The 16275-nt window shown below is 45.2% G+C and overlaps 6 protein-coding genes across 6 annotated transcripts; 3 read left to right on the top strand and 3 right to left on the bottom strand.

Moving 5' to 3' along the window:
- Positions 1–21: 21 nt before the first annotated feature.
- On the top strand, positions 22–1654 carry TREMEDRAFT_32223 (uncharacterized protein; the record flags this gene model as incomplete). Its single annotated transcript, XM_007005576.1, has 4 exons — positions 22–135; positions 368–499; positions 939–1167; positions 1521–1654. 4 exons carry the CDS (start codon positions 22–24, stop codon positions 1652–1654), a joined length of 609 nt encoding a protein of 202 aa, XP_007005638.1.
- A 191-nt stretch (positions 1655–1845) lies between these two features.
- TREMEDRAFT_32588 (uncharacterized protein) lies at positions 1846–6634 on the bottom strand (the record flags this gene model as incomplete). Its single annotated transcript, XM_007005612.1, has 16 exons — positions 1846–2338; positions 2493–2708; positions 2772–2886; positions 3013–3228; positions 3274–3318; positions 3360–3514; positions 3558–3631; positions 3677–3764; positions 3808–3839; positions 3884–4007; positions 4232–4302; positions 4344–4730; positions 4822–5120; positions 5323–5560; positions 5812–5914; positions 6555–6634. 16 exons carry the CDS (start codon positions 6632–6634, stop codon positions 1846–1848), a joined length of 2736 nt encoding a protein of 911 aa, XP_007005674.1.
- A 243-nt stretch (positions 6635–6877) lies between these two features.
- On the bottom strand, positions 6878–9986 carry TREMEDRAFT_39705 (uncharacterized protein). Its single transcript, XM_007005613.1, has 5 exons — positions 9870–9986; positions 9631–9814; positions 9079–9564; positions 7521–9024; positions 6878–7373 (listed from the first exon to the last, which is right to left on the bottom strand). Exons 2-5 carry the CDS (start codon positions 9760–9762, stop codon positions 6925–6927), a joined length of 2571 nt encoding a protein of 856 aa, XP_007005675.1. The 5' UTR covers positions 9763–9814; positions 9870–9986; the 3' UTR covers positions 6878–6924.
- A 310-nt stretch (positions 9987–10296) lies between these two features.
- TREMEDRAFT_71924 (uncharacterized protein) lies at positions 10297–12604 on the bottom strand. Its single transcript, XM_007005819.1, has 5 exons — positions 12082–12604; positions 11456–11919; positions 11204–11309; positions 10848–11159; positions 10297–10767 (listed from the first exon to the last, which is right to left on the bottom strand). The coding sequence occupies exons 1-5, from the start codon at positions 12586–12588 to the stop codon at positions 10384–10386; spliced, it is 1773 nt and encodes a 590-aa protein (XP_007005881.1). The 5' UTR covers positions 12589–12604; the 3' UTR covers positions 10297–10383.
- A 379-nt stretch (positions 12605–12983) lies between these two features.
- On the top strand, positions 12984–14459 carry TREMEDRAFT_63324 (uncharacterized protein; the record flags this gene model as incomplete). The annotated part of the gene is made up of 5 exons (XM_007005679.1): positions 12984–13028; positions 13078–13380; positions 13437–13569; positions 13681–14010; positions 14074–14459. The coding sequence occupies 5 exons, from the start codon at positions 12984–12986 to the stop codon at positions 14457–14459; spliced, it is 1197 nt and encodes a 398-aa protein (XP_007005741.1).
- A 378-nt stretch (positions 14460–14837) lies between these two features.
- Positions 14838–15659, top strand: TREMEDRAFT_63323 (uncharacterized protein; the record flags this gene model as incomplete). The annotated part of the gene is made up of 3 exons (XM_007005678.1): positions 14838–14956; positions 14983–15155; positions 15499–15659. The coding sequence occupies 3 exons, from the start codon at positions 14838–14840 to the stop codon at positions 15657–15659; spliced, it is 453 nt and encodes a 150-aa protein (XP_007005740.1).
- Positions 15660–16275: the final 616 nt, after the last annotated feature.

The raw sequence follows: 16275 nt of genomic DNA, 5'->3' as shown, positions 1-16275 counted from the left end.
ACTGCGAGAAGACGTAGTAGAATGGCAACGAACATCACTTTCCACCCTGGTGCTGTGAGTGAGGAAGAGAGATCTGGGTTGTTGAAACAGAAAGGGGCGACTGTATGGTTGACCGGTTTGAGTGCGAGTGGCAAGGTGGGTTTACTACTACTCTTCCTTCTTCTATCTCTGACATCCCCTCCATTCCGCTCATCATTCACTCATTCCGCTCATAAACACGATATATTTCATTCCGATATGCTGGTGAGATTCCTGTCATCATGTTGGAATCAAGACAAACTATGAGATAATCAAGATAAGTGCCATGGAAACAGATGAAATGCCATGAGAAGGGGGACAAGTTGAAAGGGTTTAGTTTAACATTCAGTCCACCATCGCAACGGCATTAGAACAACATTTACTTCATAAAGGTTTACACGCATATAGGTTAGATGGTGATAATATACGTTTTGGTCTGAATAAAGATTTAGGATTCGATCCTGCTAGTAGGGTAGAGAATGTGAGTTTGTTTTTCCGTGTCCATATTTCTTTTTCTTCTTCAACTATCATCTTCCCTCCCTTGAATCTCTATACTTTTCTCTTCTTCTCTTCTCTACTCTGATCTCCCATTCCATGTTTATGGAAATTGGGTAATCTCGTCGAGGAAAGATATCACAGCCAAGGCCGCCAAGTGTTGTTCAAAGTTTCGAGAGAAACGTATGAGATCAAGTTCATTTCGGACACATGGGGAAATTGAAGTTTGACTACCAACTTGATACTTTTGAAAAGTAAAATAAAGGGAAAAAAGATCCCTTTTTTTAAACAAATCATCAATATGATGAAAATAAATATTCCAAGTTTTCCAATCAAAAAAGAAAGAATACCAGACAGGATAAATGAAGAACGATTAAAAAAAATACAAAAATACAAAAAAAGAGAAAATCACTGATCAACCTCAGATCCGTCGTATTTCTCACGTATCACTCCTCTTCTCATTATCATGTTCTATATCAATAACAGCATTCATTTCACCATACATTTCCGATCGTCAATTAGCTAGAGAATTACACCAAGATCATTCTCCTAAAATACCTTTTATAGAAGTATTTGTTGACGCTCCTTTGGATGTGGTGGAAAGTAGGGATCCAAAAGGTTTGTATAAGAAAGCTAGGGAGGGTGTTATAAAAGGTATGTCATCGTTGTTTTTTTTTTCGTCCACTTCTTTCTTTCTTTCTCATTCATTCATTCATTCATTCATCTCCTTTCATTTCAAGTTGTGATCTTCACTTGTGATCGTATCTGGAGACGTTTTGGAAGATTTCCGAAATATCTTGGATTTCGTGAGATCTTTCGTCATTTGAATTGTCTGGTTTAGCTTGATGTGTACTTTAGAGATATCCGGCTTGGGTTGAGGATACTTCCTTAGTACTCATAAATGCTAAAGATGTGGGACGGGGCAAGGGTGTAGGAATATAACTCAGCTCCGCTTTTCTCAGGAAGATTGAACGAATGAAACAATAAAGTTTGCTAACTCCTCTCAGACTTCACAGGTATATCAGCACCGTACGAACCCCCCGTATCTCCCGAGATACACATTAGGACAGATCAAGTTGATGTTGCCGGAGCTGTAGCTATCATCTCTGATTATCTCCAACAACACGGTTTACTATCTTAAACCTCTAAACCATCCTGAGGATGATACCATGCAATGCATTTATTAAACAACATACAAGAAAGTATATGTACCAAATCTTGTTCTTCAAGTCATCATCTCATCATCGTTAACATCATCACTCGAGTAACTATTCCCATGGACCTAACCAGTCATGATATACGTATATCTCATTCGAAAGCACAGACCATCCCTCATTGTTGATTGAAAAGACCTTCATACTGTCTAGCTTCATGTGTCGTAACACACAAATCTCCAAACATCTTCATCAACCCCTTACTCTCCGGCTGTTCACTCTGCATCATCAAAGTCTTTTGAACTGCTAACGCAGCTTCATCAACTTTATCAAGACAAATCGATTCTTCTTTTTCTTCAGTGATCATGAATTGTTTATCACCTTCATCTATCTCTCCACTTTGTCTCAAAACCTTCCTTTCCATTCGTTCTTTCAACCAAATGTTTGCACGTCGTTGAGCCACGTCGAAGAATCGATGGACGAGATTGAGTGGAAGGGGAATGCCAATGACACGGACGGAATCGGCAAATGATTTGAACAAAGTGGGTATGTAAAGGTTATCTTGTTCTTGATCGATAGTATTTAAAAGTCCCAAGAAGATACTTTCGAGCACGTTCGGAATGGGGATACGAGCTTCGTCTTTGGCCGTTTGTAATAAGCCGGGAATGAGACTGAGAATCAGGAGTCGAAATTATCCGGATTCTCACACTGAACTTGAGACGGAACTCACAAAGCGGCAGACTGAGATTAGCACTGTTCCACTCGTATCATTCTGTATCGCTCTGTATTTTGAAAATCGAAATGAGGAGATAAATGTGGTATGACAGAATAGCGGATTGACTCACCTCTCGGACATCTTCTGAATACTGAAAAGATAAAGCATCCACACCTAAGAACATACATTTCTCGAGCCAGGGCACGAACGCACCCTTGGTGTTGATCGCATACGCTGCCAAATTCTCAAAAGCAATAGCTTTCTCTTCTAGTTCGGCAGTATAAATGACGTCAGGGTCTTCAGGACCACCGTCCTCGTCTTCACCACTCACTGACCATCAGAGGTCGCCCAACATTCGCAACAGTATAGGAGGTAAACACTCACGAGACTTTTTAGTTTCACGTGGAGGAGGTCTGAATTCGGCTGCTCGGATAAGGGGCGGGATGATGAAGGGTAAAAAAGGGTTGAAGTCATCCTCGAGTATTGCGGAGATTCTCCTCCAAGCTGCATAATAAGCATCATCCCCTTGCACTTTCGATAACACCTTTCACCTCTTCTTTTCTCGTTCATTGCTTACGGAAAAGCTTGAGGTTGAGGGTTTTAGGGACGTAGGAACTTAAATACACTCACCTTTTGCTAGCTCTGTCCCTCTGGGATCCCCAACATCCGTAATCTGATTCTGAATGGCCAACATCAGAGCCGCCAACCTAGCGGCGTCCGTGACGAAAACTCGCTTTCCCACTGCCAAACCTATAGTAGTAGCACTGTTCAGGACTTCGAGAACGATCGTCTTATCGTCTTCTGTTGCTGTGCTGAGCACTTGAAGTAACATATCCATCACATCATCTGTATATCAGTCTTGCCTGTTCTCAACTTGCACCTGTGACGCACGGTAATGCGGTTCGAATGCTTCTGCCACTGACAAAGCCAGAACCCCTACGTGTCAGCTGACATAAGGATTAGGAGGGATAACTCACCGAGGGCCTCAATGGTGCATCGTTGAATATAGGACGGACCGTTCGAATAACCCTCCAGGAAAGCAGGGACCAATCTATCCAAGTACGGTATGACCTGTTCCGCCGTAGCGTCTTGTAAGAACACGTGTAAACATGTTATGGATTGTGCTCGGAGACTTGGTGTCAGCCAGACTCAGTGTACTGAACCAATCATCTCACCGAGGTTGAGGATCCGACATCATTTCCAGACATTTTTCCATGATCTGGTCGGAGTACATCTTGTGGACTTGTCTCTACATATCAGCTGGCGGTAGACCAAAATTAAGCATGTGCTTTACCTTGCAATGGACAGCCATTTGACCTATGCAATGCAGAAAGGCCCACCGAACGCGGGGATGCGGGTCATGAGCTGTGTGCCCGATGAGACTGGGGCTCAGCGGAAACAATGAGAAGATGGAGTGGGACATACTTGACTATGTCTCGGATCTGCGGAATGATAGCCTAAGAAAGGTAAGTGTATAACATAATAAATGGTCAAGACTGACCTGAGAGGAGCCTTCAGCCGCCACCGAAAGTCCCATAAGTGCACCATAGCGACAGATCCATTCTGGTCGTGGGAGGAGTACTCTGACGTGTTCAAGTAGTGTAGGAAGGATAATCGCGCCTGAGCTTCAGTTCATGTTATCTTATCGGTCGATTTGAGCTGCAGTGAGCAACACAATATGTATCGCCATTCCAGTGACTTATCAAAGGAAGACGCTACGCCTGAGCTGCCCATTGCGGAGTGATGGACTGTGGTTGGAGTATGACCATTGTTTCCTATCATAGCACTTAAAGCGCGACTCACCACCTCGAACATCAGCACAACACATCGAGGACGGTATACGATAGACTCACCCACTAATCCCGATAACCGATCCAAGGAAGTCTCAGGTTCTCCGGGATATTCATCGTCATCTTCCAACTACTCATCAGCTCCATCAACAACCAAATTTTCATACTCACCACTTCGGCCTCCAGCCAAGTCGTACAATCATCTCCCAACAGACCTAAAGCGGTGATTTGCCACTCTAACAAAAGCCCCACCAGATCTTTCGCCACACGAGCGTCTTGCCATGCCAGAAGTTGAGCTTTGCGCACTTCCAAAAGACTGAGCAAGATTTCCGTGGAGGCTTTGCAGCTTACCACCCAATCGTCATATTCCATTTGAGTCGGGTCATAACGAGATAGTGCGATCGGTGTGGGATATTGGACAGGAGATGCCATGGTGGAAAGAAGGAAAGGCAAGCATTGATCGAGATGTGATAACCATAAATCTGGATAATAGATTGCTAGATCTATAAGAGGTTGTATAGCTTTACCGATGATAGGAGGTGGGAAATGAGGTAAAGACTGGATGTCAGCCAGACCCATTCTCACTGTGAGCTGTGTATGAGTAGTAATGTATGCTTGTGGTGTTTGAAGAGGGGTGAGAACGACGCACCTTGAATATCTCAGCAACGAGAGATATCCCATATTCGATCTTCTGTGAACTTGAGAAAGCCTGAGAGAGGAGGGAGGCCGTGGTAGCTTTTATAGCTTGAGCACGAACGTCATAGCTGGGATCATGAAGACCGCCTTGGAGGACTTGACCAAGGAAAGCGGGAGATCTGATTACTCCCCCTCGAGAGTCGATAAGTAGAGTTGGGTTAATTTCGATAACTTGATAGGTTGTGAAGCGGTGGAAGGGTGTCGGATCCCCGAGTAGGCTGATCAAAACGGGAGGTAGTCTAGTCATCGGGCCTGAATGTGAGCGACGCCCGCACCGAGCGTGTAGAGTCTAGAGCTGGGAGTGCTCGTTCTAAAAGACCTCAGCCGAGAAACAGGCGCTTATGACAAGGCGCAAAATGAACGGTTCGGAATCAAGTTGATGGAATGAGGTTTGAAGGTAAGCACCAAGAAGAAGAGATAGACATTGAGAAGTGAGGATAACCCCAAGACTTACGTTTCCGAAGCATACTCGCTTGTGCCCATTTCCCAGCACATGTCCCCAAACCTTTTCTCATCCTAACATTCACCTCATCCTTCAACCCAGTACATAAAACAGTCTCTATCCTCCCTCTGACCTCTTCGGTGATATAATCGAACGGTGCCGTGGGGTGAGGAGTCTGAGGGTTGAGGTGTAAGTCAGGTAGCCGACTGAAAGCTAATCGGCGGAGAATAAGTAGACAGAGGAAACGTTGCTTTGTGTCAGTGCGAGGAACGACATTGTAGATATGTCATACTGAAGAAGGGAGACAGCTGATCCAGACCAAAAAGGTTGACGTTGCCGAACTAGGCCCTTCCACCTTTCCCCTTCACAGTGTGTTGGGGGTGAAGGTAGCTAGTCAAATGTGATAAAATGAGCAGCGGTGAGAGGAGCAAGTGTGAAGAGGTATTCAAGACGTGTGAGAAGGGAAATGTCTGGAGTAAGATAGACAAACAGATGACTCACATCAACTTGGAAACCTCCTACACCCAATGCACCAATTTGAGCTAAAAGTAATAACACCGGACCAGGTTGTTCAGTAGCTAGATTCTGGAGATGTTTCTCAGCTCTGAATCAGTCAGCTATCTCTGACATCATGTCACCTCAAGACGCTCCATCTTTCGCCATGATATACTCCCTAAAGCCAGAGACCTTATTGAGATATCTCGAAATGACATCCATTCGCCCTTCTAAAGCCCTCCATCTACTGGGGATATTGTATGGCATGAGCTGAGACGATCATGGGTCTCATATATGACATTATGAGCTGGCTAGCTGCATAAATCAGATACGAGGAGAGACTGGATGTGACACTAATCAGGTAACAAGATGATATGATATCGTCCGTTGAGATATCAGATGGTCGGGACCATGAGGTCAAAAGAGGTAGAGTGTTGTGCGTTCATTGCGTGGGTTCATAAGGTCGCTCGTGGGCATACACTTGCAACATCGGGCGTAATGTGGTTTGTCAAGCAGGGAGCCAGACCCCGAGGGAAGGTTCTGAAGTCGAGATCGAGGAGATCGATGTTATGACCTGTGGAATGTGACTCTGTCCGAAGATTGAGAATCTCGGTAATTGGCTTTGACATGACGTATGTATGGGGTGACCATGAAATAGGGACCAGAGCAGCTAGCAGCTGAGACTTATGTGAAGAAGAAGCAGTCGAAGCAACAAGAATGTAATTCAGAGAGAGATGAGATTAACATACTTATCCCTGTGTCCATTATCCACCCCCATGAGAGCCTCGAGGATATCTCCCATATCCCCCAACAAATGTTCAGTCGACATCTTACCCACCTCGACCAGTGCTGTTCATGTAACGATTACCAGAGATGAGGATGTGTTGATACTTCAGAGTGTCAAGATACGTGTTTGAGTGTACTTATCACTATGACGAGAAGAGACGAGAAAAGATAGTCAAATGGTGAAAATAGATGGAAAAGGGGAGAGGAAAGTGAAGAGTTAAGCATCGAAAGCGAATAGCAAAACCGTAAGCAAACAGCAACATCAACATCAACATGCATGTAAAGAAATCCATCAAAGAGTAAAAAGTAAAGAAGAAATAAATTACAACAACTCTAACCTGAACACATGACACAAGCATCTTTATTATCGATACTACATTGTAAAGCTGCTTCTGCTCTTTCCTCTGCTCTCCTTTTAGCTTCTTCATAAGTCAATTCTTCTTCTTCACTCGGACCAGGAGAATCTTGTCGTTTATTCAACGAAGTGGCAGAAGGAGGTGCAGAAAGTGCAGTAGACGCAGTGGTCGCGATTTTGACTTGACGCAGAGGTGTAACGATAGATTCGACATCACCATTAGACACGGGAAGAGGTGTCGGACCTGTGGCAAGAGCTTTGGCTTGTTTTAAAGTTGAAGCGTCTATGGTGAATTGGATTGCTTGAGCTGAAGGTTTGGTACGAAGATAATAAAGACCGGTTTTGAGACCTCGTTTCCAACCGTAGAAATGCATCGATGTGAGTTGAGAGAATGATGGGTTGGCAAGGTGAATATTGAGAGATTGACCTGGTCGTCAGTCATGTTCAAAGCATTTAGTGTACCACTTCATGACGATCATCCATTTCCATCCGTCGTTAGAACTAACGCATTCGAATGGATTGGGTCAGGGTAGAGACGATGAAGATAGTAAGTAGCCTGATATACAACACTCACTCTGGTCAATGTACGCTCCACGATCAGCAGCCAAATCAATCACGGCCTTTTGAGAAATCTCCCATACAGTCTTATAAATCGCCTTGAGCTCAGCTGGGATACTTGGTATATTTTGAATAGAACCTCCAGCAGCTATGATGAGATTTTTCATATGATCGTCCCATAAACCGAGATTGATCAAATCACGTAAAAGCCAAGGACAAACTACTTGGAAATCTCCAGATAATACACGACGAGCATACAACATTGAAGTGTAAGGTTCGAAACATTCGTTCCATCCTAGAATTTGAGAGGTCGATGCTGTTGGCATAGGAGCGACCAATAGAGAATTCCTCACTCCATGTTTAGCGATATTGGCACGTAATTCTGTCCAATCCCATAAATCGGTAGGAACCCTTCCCCATAAATCAAATTGAAGTTTACCTTGAGAAATAGGAGAACCTTCGTACGTTTCGTACTTTCCGCGTTCCTGTGCCATCTCGCAAGATGATTCCAGAGCTGCGTGATAGATAGTTTCAAAGATTTGTATGTTGAGTTCTCGAGCGGCAGGAGAATCGAATGGCATACGTAAAGCCATAAAAGCATCGGCGAGACCTTGTACACCTAGTCCGACGGGACGATGACGCATGTTTGATCGATGAGCTTCGGGTACGGGATAGTAATTGCGAGAAATGACGGTATCGAGATTTTTAGTAACAACTTTTGTGATTTCATGTAATTTCTTAAAATCGTACACTCTGCGTTCCATATCAACAAAGGCGGGTAATGCTAGAGATGCGAGGTTACAAACGGCGACTTCATCAGGAGCAGAATATTCGATAATCTCTGTACAGAGATTAGATGATTTGATAGTTCCCAAATGTTGTTGATTCGATTTTGCATTGGCGGCATCTTTGTATAGCATGAAAGGTCCACCAGTTTCAGTTTGAGCTTCGAGAATTGCGAACCAAAGTTTTTGAGCTTTGATGGTTTTACGACCTTTACCTTCTCTTTCGTATCTTTCATATAACTCTTCGAAAGCTTCAGAGTGAACATCGGCGAGACCGGGACATTCGGCAGGACACATGAGGGTCCAATCTCCATCTGACTCGACTCGTTTCATGAACAAATCTGAGATCCACAAGGCGTAGAATAAATCACGAGCACGAACTTCTTCTTTACCATGATTCTTCCGTAGATCGAGGAAATCGAAGATGTCGGCATGCCAAGGTTCGAGGTAAATGGCAAATGCACCAGGACGTTTGTTACCACCTTGATCTACGTATCGAGCTGTAGCGTCGAAGGCTCGAAGCATGGGAACGATACCGTTGGAATAACCGTTGGTGCCTGCGATGTAGGAACCTTTGGCACGGATATTGTGAATATGAAGACCGATACCACCTGCAGTCTTTGAGATTTGTGCGCAGGTTTTCAAAGTGTCGTAGATTCCTTCGATGGAGTCATCCCTCATAGCGACGAGGAAACATGATGACATTTGAGCATGAGGTGTACCGGCATTGAATAACTATTAATCAGTTTTATGCCAAACTCAACAAATTCCATAGCTATGTGAACTTACAGTAGGGGAAGCATGAGTGAAATAACGTTCAGACATGAGATTGTAAGTTTCGAGAACTTTATCAATGTTATCACCGTGAATACCAACAGCGACACGCATGATCATATGTTGAGGACGTTCGACAATTTTCCCATTGACACGAAGAAGGTAAGATCGTTCGAGAGTTTTGAAACCAAAGTAATTGTAGGCGAAATCACGGTCGTAGATGATAGCAGCGTCTAAAGTGTCTTTGTTGTCCATGATTACTTTATAGACTTCGTCGGCGATCATAGGTGCATGTTTACCAGTCTTGGGGTTGACCCAACTGTAAAGATCATGTACGACTGCGCTGAAAGATTTCTTGGTTTCTTTGTGAAGATTGGAAATGGCAATACGAGCGGCGAGGATAGCATAATCGGGATGTTTAGTAGTGAGATATGCTGCTGTTTCTGCTGCTAAATTGTCGAGTTCGACAGTGGTGATACCAGTGTGAATACCTTGAATGACCTACAAAATCAGCGAGATCACGCATACCGAGTTGAATTTGGAAGATGTACAAGGTAAAGTACTGACTTTTTGAGTTATCTCGGCAGGCTCAATGAAGTTGGGATCGAGACCATATGATAGTTTATTGATTCTAGCGGTAACTTTGTCGAATGCTACGTGCTCTTTGCGGCCGTCACGTTTGTATATCCACATGACCATCTTGACGGGTAGATGATGTGAAGGAGGGACGTGTCAAACGAGTGTGGTGAATCTATGAGTCAGCAAATGGGGGAAAGGGATCGAGAGCAAATAGGAATGATACTCACTAGGAAACAATGGATAGGATATGAGCGAGTCTAGTTGATCAAAGAGAACGATACAAGCTGAGCTGAGATGTTATGGGTGATACGCAAGGGGAAGACGATAAGGGGACGAGGAAATTGGTGCAAAGGCTTTTTGAATAGTTTGACAAAAGTTGGATCCTGAGTGAAAACGCGTCAACCGACACTAAGTGGGGATCGAATAAAGCCAAAGATTGATCCTCTTCGCGTCTTTCAAGCGCGACGTCGCGACGTGTTTCCTACCATCCGACGTGACATCCCGTGAGTTTTACACATACTTACACATACACAACAATCACAAAGCACAAAGCACAGAGCACGCTCGATCGCTCATCGCTTGATAAGCCGGTGGAGGTGTCAACCGAGACGCGACGCACGATGAGTTAGGCTCGAGTAGCGTCCTTGATATGTAGACAGTCAAAGTATATGGCATGAAATCACAACATCAACCTCTACTACGAGCACGTCCCCTCCACGTCAGAAGAAGACCCCCTCTCTCTCATGACTCCACCTCGGACTTGCGCTTCTTCTTCTTCTCTTTCTTGCTATCCTTCTCCACTGACACGTCTGCTGCAGCTAATGAAGCCCGTTTCTTCTCCTTCTTTTCCTTTTTCCTCCGTTTTCGTTCCTCTTCATCCTCGTCCACTTCCTCAGACTTTCGTTTCTTATCCTTATCCTTCTTGTCTTTCTTCTCCTTCTCATTCTCCAGTCCGACTTCAGACTTTCGCTTCTTTTCTTTCTTCTCCTTCTTTTCTTTCGGTGTCAAAGCACCCAAAGCGACAGCGCCTCCAGGAATGGCCACTGCGATCTTTTGCAGCTCGGGATCTAATGGCCCTCGGAGCGCAGCAGCTTCAGCCTGGTCTCGTGCTACTTGTTTCACGGCCTGACCATCAGCATGGTTCCTGAGTCTCAATCCCATGGACCGTGACTTTCTGAGTCGATACAATGACAACAGACACTCACCTCTGACACCTCCACATCATCAATGTCCATCTCATCATCGTCCTCATCCTCATCGTCCAGATCGGCTGCGATGGCTTTCAAAGCTTTCTGAATAGCTTCGGTATTCTTAGACACCGGTGTACCGGTCTCGAAAAAGTTCAATCTTTCTTCTACCTGTGCCCGCAGAGCCTCGCCGAATCGGTTTGTGGGGACATCAGAGAAGCAGTCTATCCGACAGGCGATGGAACATTTGTTAGCGAGGAAACGAGAGATACGACCTTTGTGTTTTGAGCCAGCACGGCCGATGAATGTAGAGTGATAGATGAGACCGTACTGATGATCAACGGATGCAATGTACTCGTTAAGGAGGAACTTACTTTGGGCGTGTTGCCTTTGGTCTTGAGAGCGCGGAATAAAGCCTTTTCGGCACCGAGAATTTGAACGGTGGAAGCGGGGTACTTTGCAAGGTTTGTCAAGGAGCCGCTGTCAGTCAGCTCCAATACTAAGATGCAAACTGCATAGTTGGACCACGATCGACAACAAGGAAAAGCTGAGCTGCTCCCTCCCCACCTTCCCCGGAGCTCACGGAACATGGACCGGTCAGTGGACAATGAAGGGAAGCGGCTCACGCATGACTAATCAACCTAGCAGCGATCGTCTCTCCTATCAGAGCCGATAAATTCGGTGCGACCACATTCATCTTCTCCACCAGATACTTCCTCAGACTCTTCCTATACTCTGCAAGTTTCACCACCCTCTCAGCGAAATTCGATATGTTGATAAGATCAATCTCGGAGATATCGCTTCCCATACTGGCTCTGGCAGCATCCAAAACATTCTTCGCCCGAACCTCATCGTCATCTAAAATTTCTTGCATCTCTTCAAGAGTCGCTTCGGATAGTGAAGCTCGGTCTCCGATCAGAACAGCGAGCTGTGCATATTGGTGTGCTTCGGGAACGAGTTTGTAGAGTTCGGGGAAATGCCAACCGTACCATTCTCTGGCACGCATGGAGAAGGTGTTGAGGTCTTTATCTAGTTGATCGGAGAGGGCGATAGCTTGGATGATCATGTTATCTGATCGATTGACGTTGAACTGTGGGTTTAGCGGGGTCACATTGAATGTTCTCTCCTTGTCAATGCGTCAAAGACGTGCTTTGTAGCATTGACAAAAAGGCCGCTTGATGCCGATGTCATACTACGTACTTTTGTATCATGAATGGGAGAGGATGTACATGGAACAAGAAGATATGCTAACCTTTACTTTTCCTCTCGAATAAGAATGTCCCAAACCTAATTGAGCGATAGTCACATCTCCCTTTTGCATCCCCCCTTTCACTAACATCTTCTCTTGATGTAACCTTACTCCTCTTATCAATTCCAAAGCTCTTTCACCCGTATCACATAATATACCCAGTTCTCCTTGAATGGCCCCACCTAATCCACGTTCGGCAACCCCTAACAACACCCCAGATTGTTTCTTGTTTCCCTTCCCAGCAGCATTTGGGACGATCAGATTCAATAAAGATTTAAGATGAGGGTTAAGTACACCTTCTGAGATATCGTTGGCGTTTTCTAAAGCTTGAGCGGCAGATGTGAAGGGGAGGAAAGAAGCCAATTGAACCATACGAGAGAAAATGTTGTAATCTGCTATAGCATCTTGAAGTTGTTTTGACTTTGCAGCGATTTCTTCTTGCATGTTGACTGTGAATAGAGCATAACCTGATGATCCCTCGAAGAGGACATGAGTGAGTGAACCCGACATGATTGGGGTGGATGATAGTTTTGCAAGACGTAGAGAAACCACGGACAAGATTTTGGCTAGATGGAAATTTCTCGGAATACATTTTATGTAATTAATCCAAAAAGAAATCCCGATCCCGGGGCTCCACTTCGACCGTCCATCGACTTTGGCGTTGAACATGGTATTATTAGGGGTGCTCATTTCTGATACGCCAAAATAACACGTGTTAAAATGACGTAAAATTTTCCTCTTCGGGTAATTTTGATGACAAACAAACGCGACATCACCACAGGTGAAAAGTGACCGTTGAGTTTTCATCATCACCGTAGAGTTATCGTATCTTCTTACAGAGACACTTTAAAGCGATAAAAAGCCAAGAATCTGAAAGAGGAGAGCTGTAGCTTCAAGCTGATACTATGGACACCTTGGGGGGTGGTAATTTGAGGTCACCGTCACCACCTGTAAATATGTCGTTAAACCCCCTTCGCATACCCCTGCTAACTTCAGTAGGTTCTGCATATCCCCTCCACTGCTCGGCAACCATCTACTAGAACTCAGCAAAGGAGGAACAGGGACAAAGAGGATAGTCAGGACAACCCCCCAGCAACTTTAGGCTGGACAAAAGATCAAGGTACCGGCCAATACTGCTCGCTCGACTACCTTATTGAGTGGTTAGCTATGGGAGATAACTTCAAGAAGTATCAACATGGCCTAGGGGGTAAGAAGAAGCTGGGGATGGCTAGGGAATGCTCTGAGTGGATGTCCAAGTCAGGATGTCCAACTACAAGATCGACTGATCAGATACAAAACAAGGTAAGTGTGATTTCCTTCCTTTTCTCCCCCCCTAAAACTCTGCTGATGTCTTCTAGATTCGTGAACTCTTAAGAAGGTGGCGAGAGGCCCGTGACTGGCTAAATCACACAGGGAAGGGTTTATTCGAGAGTATGGTGGATGGTAGTGAGGATCCAGAGAAGATAAATCAAGCTGAACAGACGGTTAAAGGTGAGTCCCCGTCTCTCCCTTCTCCCCTTCTCCCCGAATACCTCCTGTGACCTGTGTATCATCTGTCTCCTGGCTGTTCATCACTCCTATGCTTCCTTAGCTGATCTGCAGCCACTGTACTGAAGAAGTGTCCTGAATATGACTCTGTGGACCCCATATTTGCCGAAAGAGACGGCGGGACAGAATCCCTTCGCACAGGTACCACCGGAAATTCGAATGTCACACTCGAGACGATTATGAGGGGTTCTCACCACCCCTCTCCTTCTCCTGAGAGATCTCCACACTCTCCTAGGCCTCCATCACCATCTCAGATGTCATTGAATGACTTCCTAGGCCAGCAAGAGTCTCAAACTGAAGATACATCGACTCAGAGCGAAAATACACGTCCTGCGACTAGGGAACGCAGTTTTAGTGATCATAGGCTGACCAAGCGAGCTGCAGGTACGTCAGGCACGGTGACATGGACTGCATAGCCACTAAGGTCAGGGTATAGCTGATTTACAGGCCTTTACACATCGTCCAGGAGGGGGGAAGGAAAAAACAATGCTGGAGGTATTGCGGGGTTGTTTGAGGGGATTGCTGCGAGCAGAAGGGAGGAGATAGGCCTAGAGAAGCGTAAGCTAGCTATCCAAGAGGAAGAAAGAGAAGATTCGAAGAGACAGAGGAAGGAAAGGGCTAAAAATGAGAGGTTGGTCATAACATCGAAGGAGGCTCAAGCTCGTCTCACTGCAGAGCAAGGACTACCGGTAGAACTTCGTGTTTCCTGGGTTCAGGCTATCGCAGATGCAGAGGAGAGGTATGATAGAGCTCACAGGGACAGAGAAGAAGGGGAAGGAGACGTTCACACCGAATATGATGAGTGGAGCAATTGGTCGGAGAGTGATAGGTAGTTGAAACCACTCACCTTTTTTCATGATAAAATGAAGTTGTCTATGTCGATTTCCTCTGTCTCCAATGCTAACATTTGCTCCACCAACTCATGACGTCTTCTCATGTGTGGCCTGAGACGACCAGCACCTAAGAAATCGTCCTCTGCTACCTCCTCTGCAGGCAGGTCATCTCGAAGTGGTTCAATTGGTAAATTTCCAGTATTTTCTTCGGTGTAATATTCGTCGGTGTTTATGAGGATGTTGTGGAGAATTGTACAGGCTACAATGATTGCGTGAGCCATAGCTTCGTCTCTTTTAGTTCGAAGTCTCATAGACATTGATCGAAGTATCGTCCATCGAGCCTTTAACACACCTATTGAATGTTCGACCCCTACCCTCATGACAGAGGCTCGAGAGTTGAAATACGCGGTTTTACCTCGAAGAACCGCTTGGCCAGCACTCTTTTTGAACATTGGTACGACGACAGACGATGCTGTAAAGCCAGAATCAGCCAGGAGGTACTCCTGGTTGCTGAAATACTGAGAGGGCGTGTTAAGGGGTTCGATAGCTCGCTGAACTCGTTGATCGCTGCTGGAAGCGGGATAGCCGTAATGAATATATCGAAAACGCTTTGTATGATCGACGATAGCCATGACATTGAAGCCATACCTCTCCTTGCGGCTATGATAAGCCCCTGCATCATCTCTAGCAGGAGCAGTTGAGAGGTTCACATGATAGCCGTCGATGAGGCCTACGCAGTGAGGAATTGAGTATTCAGAGAGAAATCGAGCTTTGATTTCAATTCTTTCGGTGGGGGACGGCCAGGAGATGAAGTAAGATCGTTTTTTCAGTATAGCAATGAGGGCCCGGTCACACCACTTGAATACAGTGCCGGCTAACTAATTAGCAAAATGGACAGAGCAATTGGAAGGAAAACTCGCTTGAGACCCCGAACTCGCGATCTAATGTCCTGCAGTCATGTCCATGAGCCATTCGGTAGACCAGTAACCCTATCTGATACTTTGGTGGGGCCTGAGGCTTGTTTCCTCTTGAAAAAAAGACAGGATCATCCTTGAAAAAATCGACGATGTCATCAAGATGGCTAGGGGACATGCGAAATGCTTGTTTATGACGAATGCCTCGTTCTGCGAAGAGGAGAATGTCACTGTGGTAGAAAGAGGGTCGGGGAAGATTGTTAGAGACAGTCGGGTATCGATCTAAGTAACGATTTGCTGAGATTTGTTGATGTGCTTGAATTATGTCTTCCAAACAGGCCCTTGAGGTATGATCGTCCAGCAGAGGAAACAGAAGCAATGCGGCATCTTCTAAATCGTGCAGGAGGTGAGCTCGAGGGGTTTTGGAAGGCATGACACGAAATCCGAGGGGTTTTGCTTAGTAGATAGTTGAGAAATGCAATGGCCGAGATACATATACATAAACCTGCATGAGATGACATGGGGGAGGACGCGAAGGAGGGGTTACACGTGGCATTTTCTACCTCACACGTGGCATTTATGACATAAAAATGGCTCGTTATCACAGGTGTTCACTTATCTGTGATAATGTCGCGACTAGCCATTATAGAACTGAGCACCCCTATTGTCGAGTACTTTCACCTCATACAGAGGTAACGGAGAGACACTGCATCGAATCGTGTCGTATTTGACATCCTCCCATTAATATTATCACGGTTAACCCTCGGTAAATCTCATCTGGAGTTTGCCATTTCTCGTACACTGAAGACGATGAGTAAAGAACCCAAGCAACCTTCCAATGTATCTGTCCATTTCGTAGGTCCGCTACGTACCCATACTGGTCATGGAGCTGACTGATAGCT

Source organism: Tremella mesenterica, assembly GCF_000271645.1.
Source record: "Tremella mesenterica DSM 1558 unplaced genomic scaffold TREMEscaffold_8, whole genome shotgun sequence".
NCBI classification, from domain to species: domain Eukaryota; kingdom Fungi; phylum Basidiomycota; class Tremellomycetes; order Tremellales; family Tremellaceae; genus Tremella; species Tremella mesenterica.
This window is presented reverse-complemented; position numbering and strand designations above follow the sequence as displayed.

Bases quoted from the DNA above. Each gene is read 5' to 3' on its own strand.
- TREMEDRAFT_39705 (XM_007005613.1), bottom strand. From the start codon at position 9,762: ATGGTCATGTGGATATACAAACGTGACGGCCGCAAAGAGCACGTAGCA. The intron at 9,025-9,078 runs GTAAGTTCACAT...ACTGATTAATAG, and splicing joins TCACTCATGCTTCCCCTACT to TTATTCAATGCCGGTACACC. The intron at 7,374-7,520 runs GTGAGTGTTGTA...ACTGACGACCAG, and splicing joins TGGAGCGTACATTGACCAGA to GTCAATCTCTCAATATTCAC.
- TREMEDRAFT_71924 (XM_007005819.1), bottom strand. From the start codon at position 12,588: ATGTCGGGTTCACTCACTCATGTCCTCTTCGAGGGATCATCAGGTTAT. The intron at 11,160-11,203 runs GTAAGTTCCTCC...GTTGATCATCAG, and splicing joins CCAAAGGCAACACGCCCAAA to TACGGTCTCATCTATCACTC. The intron at 10,768-10,847 runs GTGAGTGTCTGT...GCTGATGGTCAG, and splicing joins ATGATGTGGAGGTGTCAGAG to GCCGTGAAACAAGTAGCACG.